Genomic DNA, 23,407 nt, shown 5'->3' with positions numbered 1-23,407 from the left:
ATCAGCCTCAGGCTCACTCCTACGGGGGCACGTAGTTCTAGGGAAGTAAGGTCGCTTTATCCCTCCTACTCGGTACTAAAGATTTCTTTCGAACTTAGCTCAGATCATTTCAAAGACAATCCACAACAAAACAATTTCAGTAATATATAAATATACATCGGGAGCCATCATGCTTCCCATCTATCAAAATCAACCACGTTGTGGATTTCTTTCACACTCGAGTTCAAAACAACTCCATTAAGACCAAAAGGTCAAATCATTCAAAATATCTCAAATATTCAACATCAACGTGCTTATAACACACACTTTCTTACAAAAACACAATTTTCAATGGGGATTCACGACCCAAATATTAAAATCATGATAAATATCATTCAAGATTCATGCTTTATATCTCCACACATGTAAATTCATCTTTCAAAATCATAAACATCTAGATTTCATAATAATCATCATAAGATATGGGTTCATGCTTCAAATTCATAAAAGTCAAATAAAAATCATGCCTTTTTAAAGAAAATTACTTTTGGGCAAAAGAATGAAAGAGAGGTCTTGTTGAAAACCTCCACATACCTTGAATGATGAACTTTAGATCGATACTCATTTTTGAGATGTTAATCATGCTTTTGAATGATGGTTCTTGAAGTTCTTGAACTAGGAACTTGGAATCTTGAATAAATTTGCAGAATTAATGGTGAACTTTGGAGGTTCTTGAAGTTGGATGTAGGAGCTTAGGGTTTTCTTTTTGAAGGAATTTGATGAAATATAACATATAATGCCTCTAATAGGCTTTAATATAGGGTTTGGATGAATTTTGGGTGAGGGAGAATGACCAAAATGCCCCTAAAAATTAAATAATTCTCGAATCTGTCCTTTAGTAGACTGTTTTGATAGTCTGAAGTAGATCAACCATAACATTTTACTTTGATATCCACATTGGATGAAACCAATTTCATTAGAAAGAGGATTCTCATATCTTTTCGTTGATATATAGTATCTCACCCAGATCATTGTGTACGAGGAGTTATGATCATTTGAAGTTGACCCAAAAATTTGCTTTTGATAGGCTGAAGTAGATCGGCCATAACTTTTTGTTCCGATAGACAAATTGGATGAAACTAGTTTTATTAGAAAGAGGACTTGCAGAGCTTTTCGTTGATATACAGTAGATCACCCAGATCATTATGTATAAGGAGTTATGTTCATTTAAAGTTGGAGCAAAAATATGCCAGGCCTCAGTACTTTTTTTCCTGCACGTTTTACTGTTCACTACTATTCACGATTCGATCGGAATGTCCATAACTCGTCGCTCTGGTGTCCATTTTGGATGACCCACATATCGTTGGAAATATTATTCGATACTCTACGCAATGGTGGGTCATAATCTAAGACATTCTGTATGAAAAATTTATAATTCATTCTAGAAGATAGAACCAACACGTTTACGCACAAAATTTCAACGAAAAATTTCCCGGGATATTACATATAAATGGTACGATAAATAATTTTGACACTACCTAATACATCTAATTAAACACAGGATAAATAATCATAAACTTTATTACTGAATTATTATAATTATACCTTACACCAAACGACTCTTTAATAAATATAATACTAAAATAACGATCTTAAAAAATAACATTGAATTTTGTAATAAATTTATAAAAAGTATTAATTTGCTTATAAAGTTAATAAACTTAAATAAAATACTATAAATATCCATGTTAAAAAAATATTCATTGCAGATAATATAAAAAGATATTACATAAATATAAAATTAAAATTACAAGGACAAAATGGACATTGCATGGGACAAAGGGGGGAGTTTGATTATTGTTGATAGTTCGGGGGAGGTTGATTTTTAAGACAAATTTCGGAAGAAAACAATTTTCACCCATTAGAAATATTATAAAATATATTAATATAGAACTATAGTCTATTTTTTTGAGATAATACATCAAAACACCCCTAAACTTGTAGCCAAAACTTACTTTAGACCCTAAACTTATATGGCAATTATTTACTCCCCTTAACAACTTTGAACTGAATTTATTTCACCCCTCTAAATCTTATCCAAAGTCAAGACTAAGTAGTGTTGGACACGCGCGTTTTTGATTCGTCCACGTCATTTAATGAATCCATTTACTAAAACCCGACCCTTCCCTTACTAAAACCCGACCCAACCCTAATAAAGCCAACCCAATCATTAAAAACCGACCCAACCCTAACAAATACCCCTAATTTCCTCACTTAACGACATTTCTCTCACTTCAGCTGCCAAAAATCGCAAATTTAGGTTAATTTTCAACTCCATTTCACCCAAAATCATATGATCTACAACTTGATTAGGGTTCTAATAGGTTCATTTTAGGGCTTTTCGTAAATTATTTAAGTTGTTTAAGTTGTTGTATTTGGATTTAGGGTTTTTCTATGTTGTAAAAATTGATTTTGTTGTAAAGATCGTACTTTTTTTTATTTTTTTTTCAGATCACCTATGAATTTTGCATATATTATATTGAGGTTTCATCATGGAGGAACGTTATAGCAAAAGCCTCGTATAAAGTACCATGGAGGTATTGTTACAGATTGTTTGGTGTCGATATTGACAGGTTTTCATACTATGAGTTTGTTGGGTATGTTAAAGAAATTGGTTTTAATGTTGAATTGTGCATTGTCTATATGAGACCTCCTAAACGTAATTACCTAGTAAAAGTGACTTGTGATAGGGATATTTTAGGTATTGTACCTCAACTTAAAAATGGAGATATTGTTCAACTATATATGTCACATTTAGTAGATGAATCCCACATGGTCCCTAAAGCACCTTCTATTGAATATATTTCCCATGTGGGTAGGGAATCTTCTACTTCTTTTGAAAAAGAGTCTAATCAAGACTGTGGGGTAAGTGAAAAATTAGGGTTTGAAGATGGCTTTGTAGAGGCTGCAACACCTCAAGAGCCTTTTGTGAGTGAAAATTTAAATAGTGATGCTGCTGTTACTAGTGTTGGAGAGTGTATGTATTTGGTTTTGTTGGTTTTAATGGTGAGGAGTTAGGTGGTGTAGAGAAAAATTTGGGTAGTGGTGTTGCTACAACTGTTATGTAGAACTTGAGTAGTGCACCCTCTGCTAGTACTGTTGAAAAGAGTAGTGGTAGTGGTGTTGCTGCTACTGTTGAACAGAACTTCAATAGTGATGGTGGTGGGGTTGCTGCTAGTGGAGAGCATATTTGGGTAGTGATTATTGTACTGCTCCTCATGATGAGCAAAACTTGGGTTGAACTAGCTTTGTTACTGCATCAGATGTGCCAATAATTCTATCTGATTGGGTAAGTGAATCTGATGATACTGTAAATTAAGATTATGAAGACTTTTTTTATGAAGGTAAAGATGAATATGGTAGTGATGTTCATGATGAAGTTAGAGTTTTGAGGGAAGCAAAGAGAGCTGCCAAAAAGAAGAGATCTGAAGAAAAAAAGGAAGTAAAAGAAGCCTAGAACTGAAAGGGTTAGTTTAGGTAAAAAAGGAGTTGACTTAGAATATGATGAGTTTTTATCCAACAAAAAAACTACTTTAGAGGGAAAAATAGCCGGAGATGAGCCATATTTTGATTCTGATGTAGATGTTAGCTTTGAAATAGATAGTGATGATGGCAATGATAGAGATGATGAAGTAGAACAATCTGGAAAAAGAGAAAGAAAAAAAATAAGAACAAAAAGAAATCATAAGAGAATTGTCTTTGATCCTACTTGTAAAAAAATAGTTTGGACGCTTGGTCTTTGTTTTGAAAATGTTCAGGAATTTAGAAAAGCCATTACTATGTATGCTGTGCAAGAACATGTAGAATTAGACAAGTATGTGAATGAACCAAAAAGGGTGAGAGTAAAATGTATTGATGGTTGTCCATGGTGGTTGTTTGAAAACCATGATTCTAGAACTGGAGATTTTCAGGTGAAGAAGTATAATCCAGTCCACATATGTAATGCCACAACTAAAAACAAACTTGTGAATTCAAAGTACTTGGTAGAGAGATACAGAGACAGGATTATATCTGATCCTGGTATTAGAGTTTTTCAGTTTCAAAACTTGGTAAAAAAAAAATTGGAGGTATATATTGGGAGGACAGTGGTAAGAAAAGCTAGGAATATTGTGTTGCAGCAGATCATGGGTGACCATGTACAGGAGTTTAAAAGGATTCTGGATTACAAAGATGAGCTTTTAAAGACCAATCCAGGTAGCACATGTGTGGTGAAGCTTAGTGAAGAAACCTTTGAAGAGGGAAAAAAATAATTTATATTATTTTATATATGCTTTGATGCTTTGAAGAAAGCATTCAAAGCTGGTGCTAGGAGATGTGTTGGATTTGATCGTTGCTTTTTGAAAGGTGTTTGTAAAGGACAACTACTTGTGGCTATTTGTAAAGATGGGAATAATCAGATGCTACCATTAGCCTAGGCAGTGGTTGAAATTGAAAACACATTCAATTGGAGATGGTTTATAAGACTTGTGAAAAATGATCTTGAGCTGGGAGATGGGTCTGAAGTAACTACTATAACTGATATGCAGAAGGTAAAGCATTTGTTATTAATTATCTTTATTTTTTTCTTTTAACTATATTTTCTTTTTCTTTATTTATTATTTCTTGAAGGGTCTTGACAATGCAATTACAGAATTGCTGCCAAATGCAGAACAAAGAATGTGTGCAACACATATTCTAGCTAACTAGTCCAAAGTTTGGAAGGGTATTGAAAGGAGATTGTTTTTGGAATTGTGCCAAATCCACATATGAGCAAGAATTGAGAAGAAATTTGGATCATATGGAGCTTTGAGGTGATAAAATTTGTGAAGATCTTTTGTGGTATAACATAGAAAGGTGGTCCAAAGTGTACTTCAAGTATCATTGTTGTTGTGACAGTGTTGACAACAACGTGGCTGAAAGTTTTAATTCATGGATATTGGGGCCCAGACACAAGAATATCATCACAATGCTTGAAGAAATAAGGGTCAAGGTGATGAGAAGAATATAACAACTGAGAGAGTTTGTTGATACTTGGTTAACGATATTTCTCCAATGGCACTAAAAGTATTACAAGAAAACACAACAAAATTAATGAAGTGTACCCTTGAGTGGAATGGTGAGTTTGGTTTTGAAGTTAAGGATAGCTGTGATAATACTTTTATAGTGAATTTGAGAGATAAAAGTTGTACTTATAGGTCTTGGATGTTGAAAGGTATACCTTGTTGTCATGCTGTAGCTGCACTACATTATAGGAGATTGGATCCAATTCATTATGTTGCACATTGGTATACCAAGGAAACCTACCTCAAAACTTATAGTTACTACATCCAACCTGTTGCTAATATACAAATGTGGTCAAAATCAACTAACCTTTCTGTTTTACCTCCAATAATAAAAAAACTGCCAGGCAGACCTGGCAAATCTAGAAAAAAGGAGCAAAGTGAAAAAAAGACTGGAAAGTTGTCTAAACATGGTGTTGAGATGAGCTGCAGCATATGTCATGCCAAGGGTCATAATAAGAAGGGTTGTTCTTTGGCTACAAGTTCAACAAAATCCAGTGTAGGTTCCTCTGCAGCAGCAGACACAAAAAAAGGAAGAGGAAGACCAAAAGGGTCTACAAAGGTAACAATTGACTTGTCATTTACTACTACTTCATTTGTCAGTTATTTTCTTATATTTTTTGTTATATATTGTAAGTTGTTACTGCTGGTAGAGGAAGGGGAGCTGCTGCTGCTAATGTTGGTAGAGGAAGGGGAACTGCTATGGCTGATGCTGGTAGAGGAAGGGGAACTGATGTTACTGCTGCTGGTAGAGGGAAGGGAGTTGATGTTGTTGTTGCTGGTAGATGAAGGGAAGTTGTTGCTGCTGGTAGAGGGAAAAGAGTTGATGTTGTTGCTGCTGGTAGAGGAAGGGGAGTTGTTGCTGCTGGTAGAGGGAAGGGAGTTGATGTTATTGTCGCTGGTAGAGGAAGATGAGTTGTTGCTGGTAGAGGAAGGGTAGTTGTTGTTGTTGGTAGAGGAAAGGGATTTGCTACTATTGCTACTATAGATGGTGTTGAAAGAGAAAGAGGACTTGATGCCGATGTTACTGTAGGTAGTATTGGTAGAGGAAGATGAGTTACACCTACTGCTAGTGTTGGAAGAGGTAAAGGGGCACCTTTTAAAAGACCTAGGATGGTTGGAATGGGAATGTTTCAAACAGAAAGTGGTTATAAAATTCTCAATGTAAGTTAAATTTGATGAAATTTTTCTAGTTTAAAGTCTATCTTTTAAAAGGCTTAAAATAAATTTGTTCTACTTTATTTTTATAGCCTGGAATGCCTATGAACTCCTCCATAGTGACTGGACATCTTGGACATCACAAACCCAAATCCGGTGTGAAATGGAAAGGAAAGAAAGCTATGACACATTAAGATCTCGAAGTAATGAGAGCACAGAAAAGGATAAGGACAAGGTCAAATGCTGCTGAAGTGAATCATCTAAGCCAAACAAGTTCATCAACCTTTTAGTAGAAGCAGTCTAATTTTTGTTTTAGTGTATTGATGTTGTTAACTGAAACAATAGTGACTTCCACTTAGGCAATTTCTATTTTGATTAGCGACTTCAATTATACAGCTGTGACTGCACTAATTTTATGTGTAATTGCAAGATGTAAATGTGACTGCACTTCTGGCTATATATTTTTGTTAGAAATATGAGCAACACTTCTGGCTATATATTTTTGTTAGAAATATGAGCAGCTGTGACTGCATTATGTTGAAAAATGTTTGTTTGAAGCATTTATGATCCTGTGTTTGCACAATTCTCATTTGACTATAAGCAGTTGTGGTTAATGATAGTTTTTGCAGTCTTGCTTAACTAGTTGTGACTATAAGTAGTTGCGGTTAACTTCATTACAAAAGAAGTTGCACCATTACAAAAAAAATAAATGCTTATAATACAATCAATTCAACTACTTTTCTTCATATATATCAAGACAACCAACAGCTGAATACATTACAAAAGAAGCTTAAAAGAAGCTGCACTACAAAATACAACAACCAAGTGCTCAAGAGACAGTCACCAGCCAAAGTAGATTACAAAATAAGCTTAAAGAAGCAGCACCAATCACAAAATAAACTAGATATCTTCTAACAAGAACAACCATCTTAAGGTAACCTCATTGAACCTTTCTTTATATGTATCGTTCAAAGCCAATAGCTTATAGCTATTAGTAGTGGAGAACAACAAAACACAACAAATTTAGCAATTCTTCTCCCTTTCTTTGATCTTCTCAACCTCTTCTTCCAACTTCTCCAATTTCATATCAACGCAATTATCATCTTTGGATTCTTTAGGCTTGTCTACTTCATGAGAAGTTTCCTCAACAAATTTATTCAAGTCAACTTTTTCAACTTCATTAATTGATGCATGATTGTCAATATATTGACAAGACTTAACTAAATTCTCAAGCTCACCTAATTTCTCTATTAGTTTTGGAATCACATATTTGGACCTCGGATCAATATCTTCTCTATCCCTCCAACACCAAAAGTTGCAAGATCTTGGACCCTTCAATGGTGAAAAATAAAGAATAAATTAGTCTTTAATCAAGTCTATCGGAATACTAAAAGCAAAAAGATTGATATCTACCCCATATAAGGACATGCCCAAAATCTTTTGCCGGGATTCCTCGAAGTCCAAGATGTCTTCATATGCAACAAAAATCCATGATTACAACGAACTTCTTTGTACAAAACATTATCATTTTCTTCCATACAAAGTTTAGTCAAATTAACCAACCTCATTGCATGCCAGAAAAATAGATTACGGTTCTTCAAGAGCACTTACATTTGAAATGGAAGAGAAACCAAACTCAAAATTATGCTTAAATTTCGGAGAGGAAGCAGATTTTGAAAAATTGAGCAAGAAGAAAAGTAAATTAGGGTTTTTGAGGATGATATTGGGTTGGGTGATTTGGGATTTATACCCGTTAAGAAAATTTAAAAGAATATTTTTGTTTAAAAAAAATGTAAAAGGCAAAGACAAGACTTCGACGCGCCCAACAACACGCGATCTCACTTTGGCTTCTAAGGGGTGAAATAAATTCAGTTCAAAATTGCTAAGGGGGATAAATAATTGCCATACAAGTTTAGGGTCTAAAGTAAGTTTTGACTACAAGTTTAAGGGTGTTTCAATGTATTATCTTTTTTTTTTTAGCTTTGTTTGTTTAAACCCGCATCCACCCCGACCCGCCTGTTGCAACATTCCTACATGTAGTAGAACAGTTGGGGAACATAAATGTATTTGAGACACATATACATACATCACTCCACAGACAGAGGTCTAGGCATCCTAATAGCTGAAAACTACCATACATGATTTTAGAGAGCATCTTCAATCTCTCATCTTCACTTTCCCAATATGTGCTTCCAACGAGCTCTCTATCCACACATGTTAGTGACAGAGTGATATACAATTCCTTGGCTTCCGTGTAGTGCCTCAACTCATTGAAAAATAGAGGTGTGCAGAAACCGAACCAATCGATAAATCGAACCGCTAAAAATGTTATTGGGTTATTGATATTGGGTTAATGGTTTTTTATAGATTTTATAAAAAATTTTATTGGGTAAACGGTTCGATTTTGGTTTTAGCTTATTGGATTATCGATTAAACCGATAACCCAATAAGGATACACTAAGTTATTGTTTTACTCCTATGTTATACATATAAATATTTATATTACTAATATATATATATACACACACATACACATACACATACACATACACACACACTACTTATTTAAAATAGTATTAACTTATTCATGGCAATAAAGGCACAATACAAAGCTCAAGTGATGTCGCATTGGAAAGCTTGAAGCATTTAGTAGCTTCCAACAATTATGATTCAATTTTTTTCCGAACTAACATTCAATTCAAGTTTGAAGATTCTTGTAAACTAAAAACGTATTGCGTATGATTTTGACGGCAACTAAAATTTTATTTTTTTTATTTTAGTTGTTACTATTTTTATTTTATGAGTATTTTCTTATTGGTTAAACCAAAAACCAAACCATTAAGCACCAAAAATTGATAAACTGAAAACCGATAAGAAAATATCTTATTGGTTGGTTATTGGTTTTGCATATTTAAAAATCAAAAACTGATAAACCTAACCAATAACACATAAAATCAAACCGAACCGACCAATGCACACCCTTGGTGAAAAAAGTAGGACTTGCAAGGTAGATAAACAATTTTACTTGGATCATTACCAAGTAGTTGCTTCAAAACATTCCTTTATACAAAATAGAGTCCTACTTGCGTCCTTGCAAAAGATGAAGACAGAATTCATTAGTTCATCTGCACTATTACAAGTTTCAATGTTTCATCATACACAAAAAAAAAAAAAAAAAACAGCAAACAAGACTTCAGGTTTTATGGACCCAAACATCTCTGATTTCTCTCCCTCCTCAAATTCCACACAATATGGTAAGGGATGGTGTTTCAGATCTTCTTAATGGCTTTTTCTATCTTCCTTGAATACTAGCAGAGAGATGCAAACTTAAGGGTATTTAGCATCCAAAAGAAGTTCAAAGACTGAAGGTATTTTGAAGAGACTTAATGGAACAGTAACTGCAATAGCAGTACTCAACTTACAGAGAAAACAGAGAACCAGAGGAAATTTAGGAAGAAGATGAAATCATCTTTAAAGTATATTGTATTGAATTAATTAATTACAAGTCATGTTTAAGAGTCTATATATAGACTGATGCAAGCTGTAACTAACTAACTAATTAATTTGATTTACTCAACTGATTAGGATACACTCAGTAACTAACTTAACTAAGTAGACTGTTAGTTAAACTTTGAAAGATAACTAGTTGCTTTCTTACTTCTTCATGTCTTAAACATCCCCCCCCCCCCCCCCCCCCAAGCTAGGAGGAATGAAGATATTCAAGACACCTAGCTTGGATAAAAGAAATTCATGTTGTATCCTCCTAAGTCCTTTGGTGAAAATATCTGCAGGCTGATGTTGATTAGGCAAGTAATTAATTTCAATCAATCCTTGTTGTAGTTTCTCCTGATGAAATGGCAGTCTATTTCTATATGCTTGGTTCTTTCATGATACACTGGATTAGCAACAAGTTGAATAGCAGCTTTGCTATCACTAAATAGTTTGATAGGAAGCTTGAACTCTGCATCTAGCTCTTTTAGTAGCCCCACTAACCAAACCAGTTCTGTAGCTGCAGTAGCCAGACTTCTGTCTCAGCTTCAGCTGAGCTTCTTGACACAGTTGACTTCTTCTTAGCTTTCCATGAGATTAATGAATTTCCCATCTTAACTGCATATCTGGTTACTGATTTTCTGGTAAGAGGGCAGGTTGCCCAATCTGCATCACAGTATACAGTGATAGTGTTATCTATATTGCTTGATAGTAGTATCCCTTGTCCTGGATTCTTCTTGATGTATTTTACTATCCTTAAAGCAGCATCCATGTGAGATTTTTTGGGTTGCTGAAGAAATTGGCTCAAAGTCTGTACACTGAAGGTGATGTCTGGTCTTGTCATGTTCAAAAACAACAATTTTCCAATCAGTTTTTGATATACATGCTGATCTACAAGAGGGTCTTCAACTTCTTTTCTTAGTTCATCATCATATTGTTTGGAAGTTAACTTGATATTCACATCTATAGGTGTACCAGTTGGTTTATATGCAGAAAAACCAACTTCAGAAACCAGTTCAAGAGCATATTTCCTTTGATGCATTGTAATCCGAGCTTTAGACCTTTCAAATTCTATGCCTAAGAAAAATTTCAGTTCTTCTAAATCTTTCATCTTGAAAGCTTGTTGTAATGACATCTTTGTTTCTTCTACAAGTCCCAAACTGTTGCCTGTGATTAGCATATCATCAACATAACCAAAACCATGATTGTCCCTTCATATGTTTTCTTTATAAACAAGGAGTAATCATGTTTGCTTTGCTTGAATTGTAACTTCAATAGAGCCTCAGTTAACTTGTGATTCCACTGCCTTGGAGCCTGTTTTAAACCATATAAGGATTTTGTCAGTCTACATACTCTCTTCTTCCCCTGACTGGAAAATCCTTGTGGAAGGGACATGTAAATCTCATCATGCAAATCTCCTTGTAAAAAAGGCATTGTACAGATTCATTTGATGAACATGCTAATGTCTAGAAATAGCAAGAGCTAAAACAGTCCTTACAGTGACCATTTTGACCACTGTTGAAAAAGTTTCTTTATAATCTATCCTCTCCTTTTGACTGTAGCCTTTGGCTACCAATCTTGCCTTAAATCTTTCCACTTCACTTGTAGATTTGTACTTAATCTTGTAAATCCACCTGCATCCTATAGCATTTTTCTCTACAGGTAATTCTGATAACTCCCAAGATTTATTGAATCTCAACTTGCATAGCCTCAATCCATCTAGGATCTTTGATGGCTTCTGCATATGTTGTTGGTTCAACTAGGATAGATGTAGCAGCAGTAAAGTCTTGATAAAGAGTAGTCAAATGATCATAAGAGATACAGTTAGAGATCGGATACTTTACTTCTTTGTTGATATTAAGGAAGACAAAATCTTTAAACCACACAGGTGGATGAGTCTCTCTTGTTGACCTTCTAGTAGGTATGACAGTAGTAGGATACACTAATGGTTCAACATGAGTTGAATTATCATGTTCTAAATCCTCAGGCATTACCTCATTGTGTACTTAAGGTGATACTAGATGATCAAGAGCTGGTGTATTGTTCACATCTGGAGTATATCTTGTAGGCAAACTTGCTATGTCAAAGAGACTATTTGAGTTGTCCAGCATATCTATGAATAGAGCTTTAGACTGTTGAGTCTTAGCTTGAGAGAAAGGAAAAATAGATTCTTTGAATATAATATCTCTGCTAACAAAAAATGAACGAGAAGTTAAATCATACAAGATGTAACCTTTGTGAATTTCTGAATATCTCATATGAACTGATTCCCTTGATCTAAGAGCTAATTTATCAGATTTTGTTACATTGTTAGCAAAACAAAGAAAGCCTAATACCCTCAAGTGCTTAATAAGAGGAGCTTTACCATATAGTCTCTCATAAGGAGATTGATCATTAATGACTTTACTAGGCATTCTATTAATTAAATAGATGGCAACCAAGACACAATGACCCTAGAACTGTAAAGGTATGTGACCTTGAAACCTCAAGGCTCTAGTAACTTCCAACACATGTCTATATTTCCTCTCAGCTATCCCATCCCATTTTGCTGAGGGGTATAAGGATATGATCTCTGATGTACTATTCCCATTTCTTTAAAAAATTTATCACAAATAACATTAACAAATTCTGTACCATTATCTGACCTAACTATTTTTACTGATTTGTCAAACTGTGTCCTCACATACTTCACAAAATGTTGCAGAGATATACACACATCTGACTTATTTTTTAGTAAAAACAACCAAGCCATTCTAGTAAAGTCATCGGCAATAATGAGAAAGTATTTATTACCATCAAAAGTAGTTGTTTTATAGAGCCCCCATACATCAATATGCAGTAAATCAAAACTAGCACTAGTCTTGATACTACTCAAAGGAAAAGTCAACCTAGTTTGTTTAGCATAAGGACATATAGTAAATTCATCTACTGCCTTAATACTAGTAGAAATATTAGTAGACAACAATCTATCTAGGACTCTAGAAGACATATGACCAGTCCTTTTATGCCATAGGCCTATAACTGCATGCTTCATAGTTTTATGAGTTTCAGAATTTCCTGTTGCTGTACAAGATGTGCTCTGTAACTCATTCTTAGTCAGTTTATTGAGTAGGAAGTATAATCCAACATCTTCTTTACCAATTTCCCTCACCTTCCCACTGTAGAGTTCCTGGAAAACACAAAATTAAGAGGAAAATGTGACTGAGCACCCTAACTCTTTAGTCACTTTACTCACAGACATAAGGTATATTTGAATTCTGGAACATGAAAGACATTAGTAATAATACTTTTTGGTAAAATAGTGGATGAACCTATATGAGATAAACTAGTTAAATCACCAGTAGGTAACTAAACTTTCTTAGGATACTCAGGTTTGACAATAGTATCTTGTGTGAGGCCAATCTGTGACACCATATGGTTCGTTGAACCTGTATCAATTATCCAAATATCACTATTTTCAGCAACAAGTAATGATTTACCTGCTGTGTTAGCTGTATTGGCATGATTAGTGGCATTTGCATTGATTCCACCATAGTTTTGATTCAACAATGCAAGATTTGCTCATACTGGCTCTTAGTGAATGTACAACCCTGAAGTTGTCTAGCACAGTCATCAAGTTCTTTTCCTTTGCCAAGAACTGGTACATTAGTATTAACACCATAGCTGAACCTTCCTTGTGCATGCTCAGACATATCATTTTCAGTTATGTTCTAATTATTCATCACATTACAGGTAGCACCGGTACCTCCACCATAAGCCTTTTTATTGGACTTGAAAATAGATGGATACCCCACCAATTTATAAAATTGATCTCTAGTATGTCCCTTGCACTTACAAAATTCACAAGTGACATTAAAATTTTTCTTGAACTTGTTAGCATTACCTCCATGAGAATTAGAACCCCCATAGTTTATAGTGTTTCCCGCATTCTGATTTCTACCATTGAAACTACTATTTCTTGAGTACATAACCATGGGATCCATACCATTTGCTATTATTGTGTTCAGTCCAATACTACCACTACTAGATGCTACAGATTTTTGGTATTCATCACTGACTATCATAGCATAAGACTGATTCACACTAGGGACTGGATCCATGAGTAATATTTGACTTCTTGCTTGATTATAGTTTTCATTCAGTCCCATGAGAAACTGATATAACTTTTGCCTGTTCAAATAAGCCACAAATCCTCCAGACCTATCACAATTACAACCAGGAGAAGGAACTAATGCCTCAAACTCATCCCAGAGAGTCTTGAGTTTGGTGTAGTACTCAGACACAGTAGATGTACCTTGCTGTAGAGTTACAATTTCTTTATGTAGGCTGAAATTTCTTGATCCATCTACCCTATCAAACGTTTCTCTTAAATCTTCCCAAATACTATAAGCAGAAGAAGCAAACACTACCCTTCTAAAAAGGTTCTTAGAAGTTGAATTTAACAATCAAGAAAGCACAATTGCATTTACCCTCTCCCATTATCCCCATAGTTCTTCATTAACACTTTCCTTGGTACAAGAACCATCAACTAGACCAATCTTATTGCGACCAAGTAAGGCTAGTAAGGCTAACCTTATGGATCTACTCCATAAAGCATAATTTTCAATCCCAAGCAATTGAAATGATATTAAATTCACACCACTAATATCAGTAGCGCTAAAAAACAATGGTTGATTATAGTCAATATCATGACTTGGATTATCCGTGGAGTGGAATTACTCGAGTTTCCCCCATTATGAGTAGATGGTCCACTTAGTCCTCACAAAAGATCTGTATTTGTATGTTCACTTCTAGTTCCCATTTGTGAGAATATATTGTGAAACTTCAGAACTGATTTACCCTTTGGTCTTGAAGAAAAAAAAAACTTTCTGCAGAAGCTTTCTTTATGATCAACTTCAATATAAAAACATTCGATCTACTCAGACTTTGATCGTTGCTCTGATACCATGAAGGTATTTTGAAGAGACTTAATGGAACAGTAACTACAATAGCAGTACTCAACTTACAGAGAAAACAGAGAACCAGAGGAACTTTAGGAAGAAGATGAAATCATCTTTAAAGTATATTGTATTGAATTAATTAATTACAAGTCATGTTTAAGAGTTTATAAATAGACTGATACAAGCTATAACTAACTAACTAATTAGTTAGATTTACTCAACTGATTAGGATACACTCAGTAACTAACTTAACTGACTAAGTAGACTGTTAGCTGAACTTTTAAGGATAACTAATTGCTTTCTTACTTCTTCATGTCTTAACAAAGACATATTCCACCTTTCCTTAGCCACTGAACAGTGTAAGTGCAAATGATTGCTAGCTAGTGTACGTACAAATGATTGGTATCTTTCATTTCTTGAACACAAAAATGATACTTGTTGCACAATGTAGATCCTCTCTCTCCCTAGTTTTCTCCTGTAAGGCATGAATCATGAAGAACAACCAACCAAAAGAATGAACTCAAAAGGGTACTTAACATTTTGTCCATTATTAGAGACTACTTGGACTCATTTGGCCATAGATATTGCAAGTAGTTTTTGGGAAATTTTTTCACAAAATTTGTTTGGCCATAAATTTGTCAAGTTTTGGCAAAAAAAAAAAACCATGATCACAAAATCTAGAAAAAAGTGGTTTTGGGCCAAAATCTAGTTTTTGGATTCTTTTAAAATTTTAAAAATTACCCCAAACCTTCATATTTTATTTTTAAAAAAGCCCATCAATTATGACTTCAACTATAATTCCGTCTATCCAACCCCTCATTAAACACATTCTTATTAAAGAGATTTGCAGAATACAGGAAGATTTTAAAGAATAGCTAGTTACAACTGTTGTTATTATTTATTTTTTTGCATCGATGGATCTTCGTAACTAATTGTAATTTGACATACGTTTAATAGCTGTTAATTGTATTAGTAGTAATTCTATTAAAATATCGTGTTATGATTTGAATAATGTATTATCTAGTTCATTATAAAAATGATAATTTTCCGTCAAACTTATGGGTATTTTTTTTTCAGAACTTATGAGTATGAATCATGTTTCATGTTTTTTTTTTAAAAAAAAAATAGTGAAATATGTTTCCCAAAAACTATGCCCAAACACATGTTGAAACTTCGCCCAAAAATAGTTGAAAATTTATGGCCAAACGCTAGTTTTGTGTCTCCTGACCTCCTCATGTAGTGGTACCCGGGCTTTCACTATGATATACTCTACCATTCCAGCATCCTTAACAAGATTGATTTTCATTCCCCAATCCAAGCAATGCAGTTTGAGTTTAAGATCTCATCCTCCATTCTTCCTACATAGCTATAATAATGCAAACGTGAAGAAAATGCCTCCCTTACAAGAGTATGCCCCAGCTATGTGTCAGTCTAGGATTTTATCTACCATCTCTGAAATTAGAACAGACCTTAATTTGGTTATAAAAGAAAAAAAACAGGCCGTAATTTAAATTCTACAGAATATAGGTGAAGCCTAAACTATAGGAGGGAACAACAGCCTTTGTGCACCAATGTTCATCTATATACCATAATTTGCATTAACAACCTTCCCCACAAAGTTTCATCTTCTTGATTATATCTCCATGATCATTTCCTTAGCAAACATCTACAGAGAACTCCCACATTTCACTCAAACCCCTTAGTTCCTTATCAGTATTAACACAACCTTTTGTGTTGTAGTTGTCTTCCCATGAAATGTTGTTTCTTCTTTTGTCCAAATATTTCATCAATTTATCAGGCACAAGAAACAAAGACGTAAAGTAGGGTGGAATCTTGTCGAATCAACTGTTTAAGAGTTAATATTCCCAACATTGACAATATTTTTTCTTTCAAGTTGGTAACATTTTCAAACTTTTCCTACACTTGCAAACATCAACAGAATTATGCTCACCTCCTAAAGGGAGCCCCGAATACATTGAATTCTCCTACTTTTGCACCCAGATAAATTTGCAAGTGTAACTTACCATCCATACTACTAATAGGATACATCACACGTTGCTTAGGTTTACATTAAAACCTGATACAACTTTAAAAGCCAATAGACCACCTTAAGAAACATCATGTGTTTTTCCTTGTTTCACACATTAACAGTGCATCCTTGGCATAGAAACTATGTGAGTTTTTATGTTATTGTCTTTTTACTTTCCGAAAAGACTGATTTTAAGTTATTGTCCTCTGGATCTACCTTAAATTCACTAAAACATCATTTCTCCATTGCCTAGTCCAACATTCTACCAAGACATTTCAGTAACAGGAATAGAAAGAAGATTTGCCTGCCTCCGGGACAAGAAAAATCAGCACAACTCATATTTACTAATGTAGAAAACTTAACCGAGAAACGCAATAGTTTACCCAACTCCTTGATTTCTATCAAAATCCATCACTTCACAAACAAAACTGACCACTTCACATGGCCATATTCTTATCTACATCTAATTTACAACGGATACCTATTTTTCCTTGTCTCCTTCTTCAGTCCGACATCTCATTAACAACTACGTTGCTCCTATTATTTGGTCTCCGTTCCCATAAGCGTATTGAGGATTGAACTACTTTAGCAGATATTAACTTCAATATCGCAGCTACCTTTATCAGTGTGTTATCCATAAAAATACTCCCAAAAACTTTTTGAGTTGAACTATATATATATATATTTTTTTTTTTTGGGGGGGGGGGAGAAGAATATCCCTACCCTGTTCTGCTTATATTTAACTAGCTCAACTACACCATAAGGGCTATCCCTACCCTGTTCTGCTTATATTTAACTAGCTCAACTACACCATAAGGGCAAATATCTACTATCACTTTTAGTCCCAGATGGCAAGCTGTACTTTTTCAGGAACAAATACACATTGGGATAGTTGCTGGAAGTCTCAGCCTGATGTCGTTGAAGATAATTTATTTGTTGATCGTATAAATAGAAGTAAGAGCATTTTCGAAAAACAACTAGCATATGTCTATAATAACTTGATTTATATAAGTTGAAAAGGTCACTCCAGAAGAGAAGATAGAACCATGTTCGAAAACATAGAAAGCTTAGAGGTATGAGGTATTACAACAAAAGTGGCAGTAATGACAAAAGAATAATGAAGTCCGAAATGCTGAGCTCTATGGATTAACAGCGAACAATAAGGCACTAACTTCAAGGACAGTCTATTTTTTAAAAATGCCAGCTCTTTTATATTCCAAACAAATCAGTAAAATACCTATGATATGTCTCGATATTAGGAAGCAAGGTGAATCAGAATGGTAAATCACAAGAAATGACACTAGCTCATGAATATCATGGACACAACTAACTTGGAGGCAACAACTTCAATATTCTCAGCATGTTCATTCACCTTGGCTTTTGAAACCCTATTTTGGGAAACAACATGAAAATTGAGCACATCAGGAAGAAAGCATCTAGTGAAAAAAAAAGACCCATTAAGAACATACACCCTCAAACAAAGTGCTTGAAGCATTAAATCAATCTAAATTAGCTTTTTTAAAAAAAGAAAAACCCTCATGACTAGTTAATAAAAGTTCAAAATGTTCTCCTCATAAATTAAAGAAAAAAATAGAGTTATTAGCTGAAGTTCTAGTCTAAACACAGGAGAACAATAAATTCATTTTATGTCATCCCTGGTCATTGCATAGATAACAAAAGTACTTAAAAAGAAGAAAATAACTACTTCCACACACCAACAAATGGTCAGACAGAGGTTACTAATACCAGCATCATGACTTCCTCCGTAGAAGGAGACTAAATAGACTAGCCATACTCTCAGGATGAGAATTTTTCATTATAGGAAGGATATTAGTCCATCTTGAACTATTGGAGAACTATCCCATCTTGTATTTGGTGGACTGGTTGGAAGGAGAGAAATGCTAGAAGTTTTGAAGACAAAAGTAGAACACTTCAAAAGATTACGACAGACTGTATTTTGCTGTTGTGTTTTTGGTGCACAAAGAACTCCCTGTAGAGGCCGAAGATATCCTAGAAGTTTAAGAAGCTTGCTAGGATGGGGAGCCTTTTCTTTTTTTATTTTTCTATTTTCTTTTATCTAGATGCTAACTTTGTAAAGGGGTTTTATGCACTACCTAAGTGCTGGTTTATAATTCAAATGTTACCTTCTAAAAAAAAAAGGGTGGAATATTGTCGAATCAACTGTTTAAGAGTTAATCTTCCCCACATTGACAATATTTTTTCATTCAAGTTGCTAACATTTTCAAGCTTTTCCTACACTTGCAAACATCAACGGAATTATGCTCACCTCCTAAAGAAAACCCCGAATACATTGAATTCTCCTACTTTTGCACCCAGATAAATTTGCAAGTGTAAGCTTACCATCCATACTACTAATAGGATACATCACACATTGCTTAGGTTTACATTAAAACCTGATACAACTTTAAAAGCCAATAGACCACCTTAAGAAACATCATATGTTTTTCCTTGTTTCACACATTAACAATGCATCATTGGCATAGAAACTGTGTGAGTTTTTATGTTGTTGTCTTTTCACTTTCCGAAAAGACAGATTTTAAGTTATTGTCCTCTGGACCTACCTTAAATTCACTAAAACATCATTTCTCCATTGCCCAGTCCAACATTCTACCAAGACATCTCAGTAATAGGAATAGGAAGATCTGCCTGCCTCCGGGACAAGAAAAATCAGCACAACTCATATTTACTGATGTAGAAAACTTAACTGCGAAAAGCAATATTTTATCCAACTCCTCGATTTCTATCAAAATCCATCGCTTTAAACAAAACTGACCACTTCACATAGTCATATTCTTTCTCTATATCTAATTACGATGGATACCTGTTTTTCCTTGTCTCCTTCAGTCCAACATCTCATTAACTAGTGGCGGAGCCAATATCTCAACTAAGGGGGTTCAAAATCGAAAAATGTGAACAAAAGAACTATTCGAAGGGGCTTCAACGTCTACTATATATACATAAAAAATAATTTTAAGCTTATATAAATAGTATAATTTTTCGCCGAAGGGGGTTCCCCTCACTTACAGCTAGCTCCGCCACTGTCATTAACAACTAAGTTGCTCCTACTATCTGGTCTCCATTCCCAAAAGCGTATTTAGGATGAACTACTTTAGCAAATATTAACTTCAACATTGCAGCTACCTCTATTAGTGTGTTATCCATAAAAATACTCCCAAAGCCTTTTTGAGTTAAACTTTTTTTGGGGGAGAGAAGAATATTCCTACACTGTTCTACTTATATTTAACTAGCTCAACTACACCATAAAAGCAAATATCTACTATTACTTTTTGTCCTAGATGGCAAGCTGTACCTTTTAAGGAATAGATACACATTGGGATAGCCTTTGGTGGAACAGAAGTCAAGTTTTGAAAACTGTCTATAAATATTAATACAGAAAAGTACAGATAGAGCACCTGTGCTTCTCAATATGTGTTCGTGCAGTATCATCCCGTTTGACTGCCGCTGATATGATTGATCAGAATCAACGGTATCTAGAGATCTCTCGTCACTGTGTGAATGGACCCTGTTTCGCTCAAAGAACAATGTTCAAGAGAGATAATGATAAAATGGCATATTGTAATGGCTATAAATGACAAGAGACCCATGCAGGTACCCAAATCTTCATCTCAATCCTTCAGAAGTAGAATTCACACTTTCTTCAGCTTTAGGAGTTCCACTGCTGGAAGTCTCAGCCACAGGTTCCTCGGGTGTGTGCACATCGGGCTGGATGAGGTTGAAGATAATTTATTTGTTAATCATATAAACAGAAGCAAGAACATTTTTGAAAAACAACGAGCATATGTCTATAATAACTTGATTTATATAAGTTGAAAGGTCACTCCAGAAGAGAAGATTGAACCACGTTAGAACACATAGAAAGCACAGAGGTATGAGTTATGACAACAAAAGTGACAGTAATGACAAAAGAATAATGAAGTCCGACATGCTGAGCTCTATGGACTAACAGTGAACAATAGGGCACAAAACTTCAAGGACAGTCTATTGTTTAACAATGCCAGTTCTCATATTCCAAACAAATCAGTAAAATACCTTAAGATATGTTTCGGTATAAGAAAGCAAGGTGAATCAGAATGGTAAATCACAAGAAATGACACTAGCTCATGCATATCATGGACACAACTAACATGAAGGCAACGACTTCAATATTCTCAGCATATTCATTCACCTTGGCTTTTGAAACCCTATTTTGGGAAACAACGTGAAAATTGAGCACCTCAGGAAGAAAGCATCTAGTAAAGAAAAAGAGACCCATCAAGAACATACACCCTCAAGCGAAGTGCTTGAAGCATTAAATCAATCTAAATTAGCTTCTTTAATAAAGGAAAAAAACTCATGACTAGTTAATAAAAGTTTAAAATGTTCTCCTCAATTCCTCATACAGTAAGAAAAAATTAGAGTTGTTAGCTGAAGTTCTAGTCTAAGCACAGGAGAACAATAAATTCCTTTTATACCATCCCTGGTCATTGCACAGATAACAAAAGTACTTAAAAAGCAGAAAATAACTACTTCCACACACCAACAAATGGTCAGACAGATATTACTAATACCAGCATCATGACTTCCTCCATAGAAGGAAACAAAATAGACTAGCCATACTCTCAGGATGAGAATTTTTCATTTTAGGAAGGATATTAGTCCACTTTTTGAAAAGGTTAATTTTTATTTTTTTAAAAGGGTCCACTGTAGAAAAGATATTAAGTAAAATATGTTCAATTTGGACGAGGGCAGGCAGAGTTGAGATCAACCGAGGGTGACATTCCTTTTAATCGATCATGATGAGGGATTTCCACATTATTACTTAGGTAGAGTGAGATGTTTAGGAAGCACACATTTAAACTTGAACAATAACTCCAACTAAACAAACAGAAGGCAGGACTTACAAGAAACAGTCACAGATGGTAAGGAAGCCAAAAGTCTGGAAACTTTTGTAGCAGCATGTCATTTTCTCCAAATTATCTAACTGGAAAAGAACAATGCATACAGACCTTGGTAATCCATCAGGATTTCTCTCTTCAGTCAACTGCTCCAGTAGTTCCCGCAAAGTGGCAACATACTGTGAAAGATGTAACAAAAGAAAATAGTAAATGCATTATGCCCATTGTGCAGTTCCCTATATAAACAACTGCCTATGCCATGATTTTCTTAAAAACTTTTAATAGAAACAACCTATGCCGCAATTTGCACCTGTGTGCACAGTCACTTATCAACTTTCACTAATAACAACTACGTCAGAGAACATACAATGGAAAATTAAACGATCAGCTTCGTAAAAATTGAAATAATTGGGGCTCCACGAGAGCATCAAATACCCAGTTGATGCATGTTCTTTCAGAAGATTAGGGAAGACAAGGAGGAATTACTACGACTCTCTATCTCTCATCCTACATCTGATTAAAAAAAATCAGAAGGTAGACAAGCCATTCTAAGCCCCAATCGCCCTAGGTATGGTGATTTTGCATTACGAGTGATCTTAACCACCATGATGGGATCAGAAAAGTCTTTTGATCCAAAATATATTTTGATAGGTAATGGGTTGAATGCATGAAAGTGGGCTGCAACATTGTATACAAAATTTGTATTGCAAAGCCCAAAAAGATGTGTCCTTAGAGAACCCAAATACTCTATATGCACTAAAAGTCCCAATATTAACCTGTAGAAAACTATCATTCCATTACACTTTTACTAAATAATAAACTAAAACAGGAGGATATATTTCACTAGGGATAGAGTTGACCATTGGCGTCTCTGTCCATCAAAGGCACAATGGTTCACTTGAAGCTGCACAAATATTAAAACCTTCCAAAATACAAAGAAATCGTTTCCTTCAATGCTCATGTCCAAACAGATTATATGAACTTTCATTAAATAGCACAATTTATAAGTCCTTCAAAACTTCTGGCAAAATAGTAAGCAAGAGGAAGAGAAAACAAAAAAGATATCGAAAAGCATATAGCAATCAAATCATTGTTAGTCAAAGAAACCTATTAGGCTCAGTTACTCAGGCCGAGTGTTTCAAAGTTAGCTTCTCAAAGCATATCACGAAAGTCAAAGAAATAAGCATCTTAATAGCCAGGAAATCAAGACTACTAGATGTCTTGTTCTGTGTAGCTATAACATGTGATTTAGGTCTAACACAACTTCTCAAAATCAGATAACCAGATATACCAACACTCAACAGATCAAAAAATGAAATGAAATTCGAAAACCAATATTAGAGTGTAGGCATGTTACAGTAACAAAAAGTCAGCCTTTAAGGACTAGAATCATCTGTTCAATAATATAAATCTTAATTTATTCTTTTTTGAGATAGATAATATCTTAATTTATATCTATAAAAAACACAATCGTATCAATGAGCTGAAAAATTCATCACGTTCACGACACGTCTAACATTAATGCAACAAAAAGCACGCAAGCTGCAGGGAAAAAAGAAAGAAAATAAGAAAATGCAACAATCATTTCACCAGTGTGTTAATCGCATTAACTCGCTTGCGTGCTTATCTTGAAAATATTAGTGTGTTAGCGTCTAACATTAAGAAAATATTAGTGTATTAGCGTCTAATATTAGTGTGTTAATGCTTATCTTAATCGCATTAAGAAAGTATTAGTGTGTTAGCGTCTAACATTAACTCGCTTATCTTGGTTGTTGATTCGTAGGGTTAATCGCATGA

At 34.5% G+C, this 23,407-nt stretch overlaps 2 protein-coding genes across 2 annotated transcripts; one reads left to right on the top strand and one right to left on the bottom strand.

Moving 5' to 3' along the window:
* Positions 1-1,799: 1,799 nt before the first annotated feature.
* LOC124896197 lies at positions 1,800-4,289 on the top strand. The gene is made up of 4 exons (XM_047407721.1): positions 1,800-1,856; positions 2,491-3,045; positions 3,108-3,233; positions 3,798-4,289. The coding sequence occupies exons 1-4, from the start codon at positions 1,800-1,802 to the stop codon at positions 4,287-4,289; spliced, it is 1,230 nt and encodes a 409-aa protein (XP_047263677.1).
* Positions 4,290-7,275: 2,986 nt separating this feature from the next.
* Positions 7,276-23,194, bottom strand: LOC107858585 (the record flags this gene model as incomplete). Its single annotated transcript, XM_047406510.1, is given in 4 exon segments — positions 7,276-7,568; positions 7,650-7,705; positions 20,129-20,438; positions 21,722-23,194. Coding segments are annotated over 3 exon segments (383 nt in total), but the record flags the coding sequence as incomplete, so codon positions are not given.
* Between the last annotated feature and the right edge of the window lie 213 nt (positions 23,195-23,407).

This window comes from Capsicum annuum, chromosome 2 (assembly GCF_002878395.1).
Source record: "Capsicum annuum cultivar UCD-10X-F1 chromosome 2, UCD10Xv1.1, whole genome shotgun sequence".
Lineage (NCBI taxonomy): Eukaryota > Viridiplantae > Streptophyta > Magnoliopsida > Solanales > Solanaceae > Capsicum > Capsicum annuum.
Note: the sequence above shows the minus strand (reverse complement) of the source record. Positions and strands in the feature narration are given on the sequence as shown.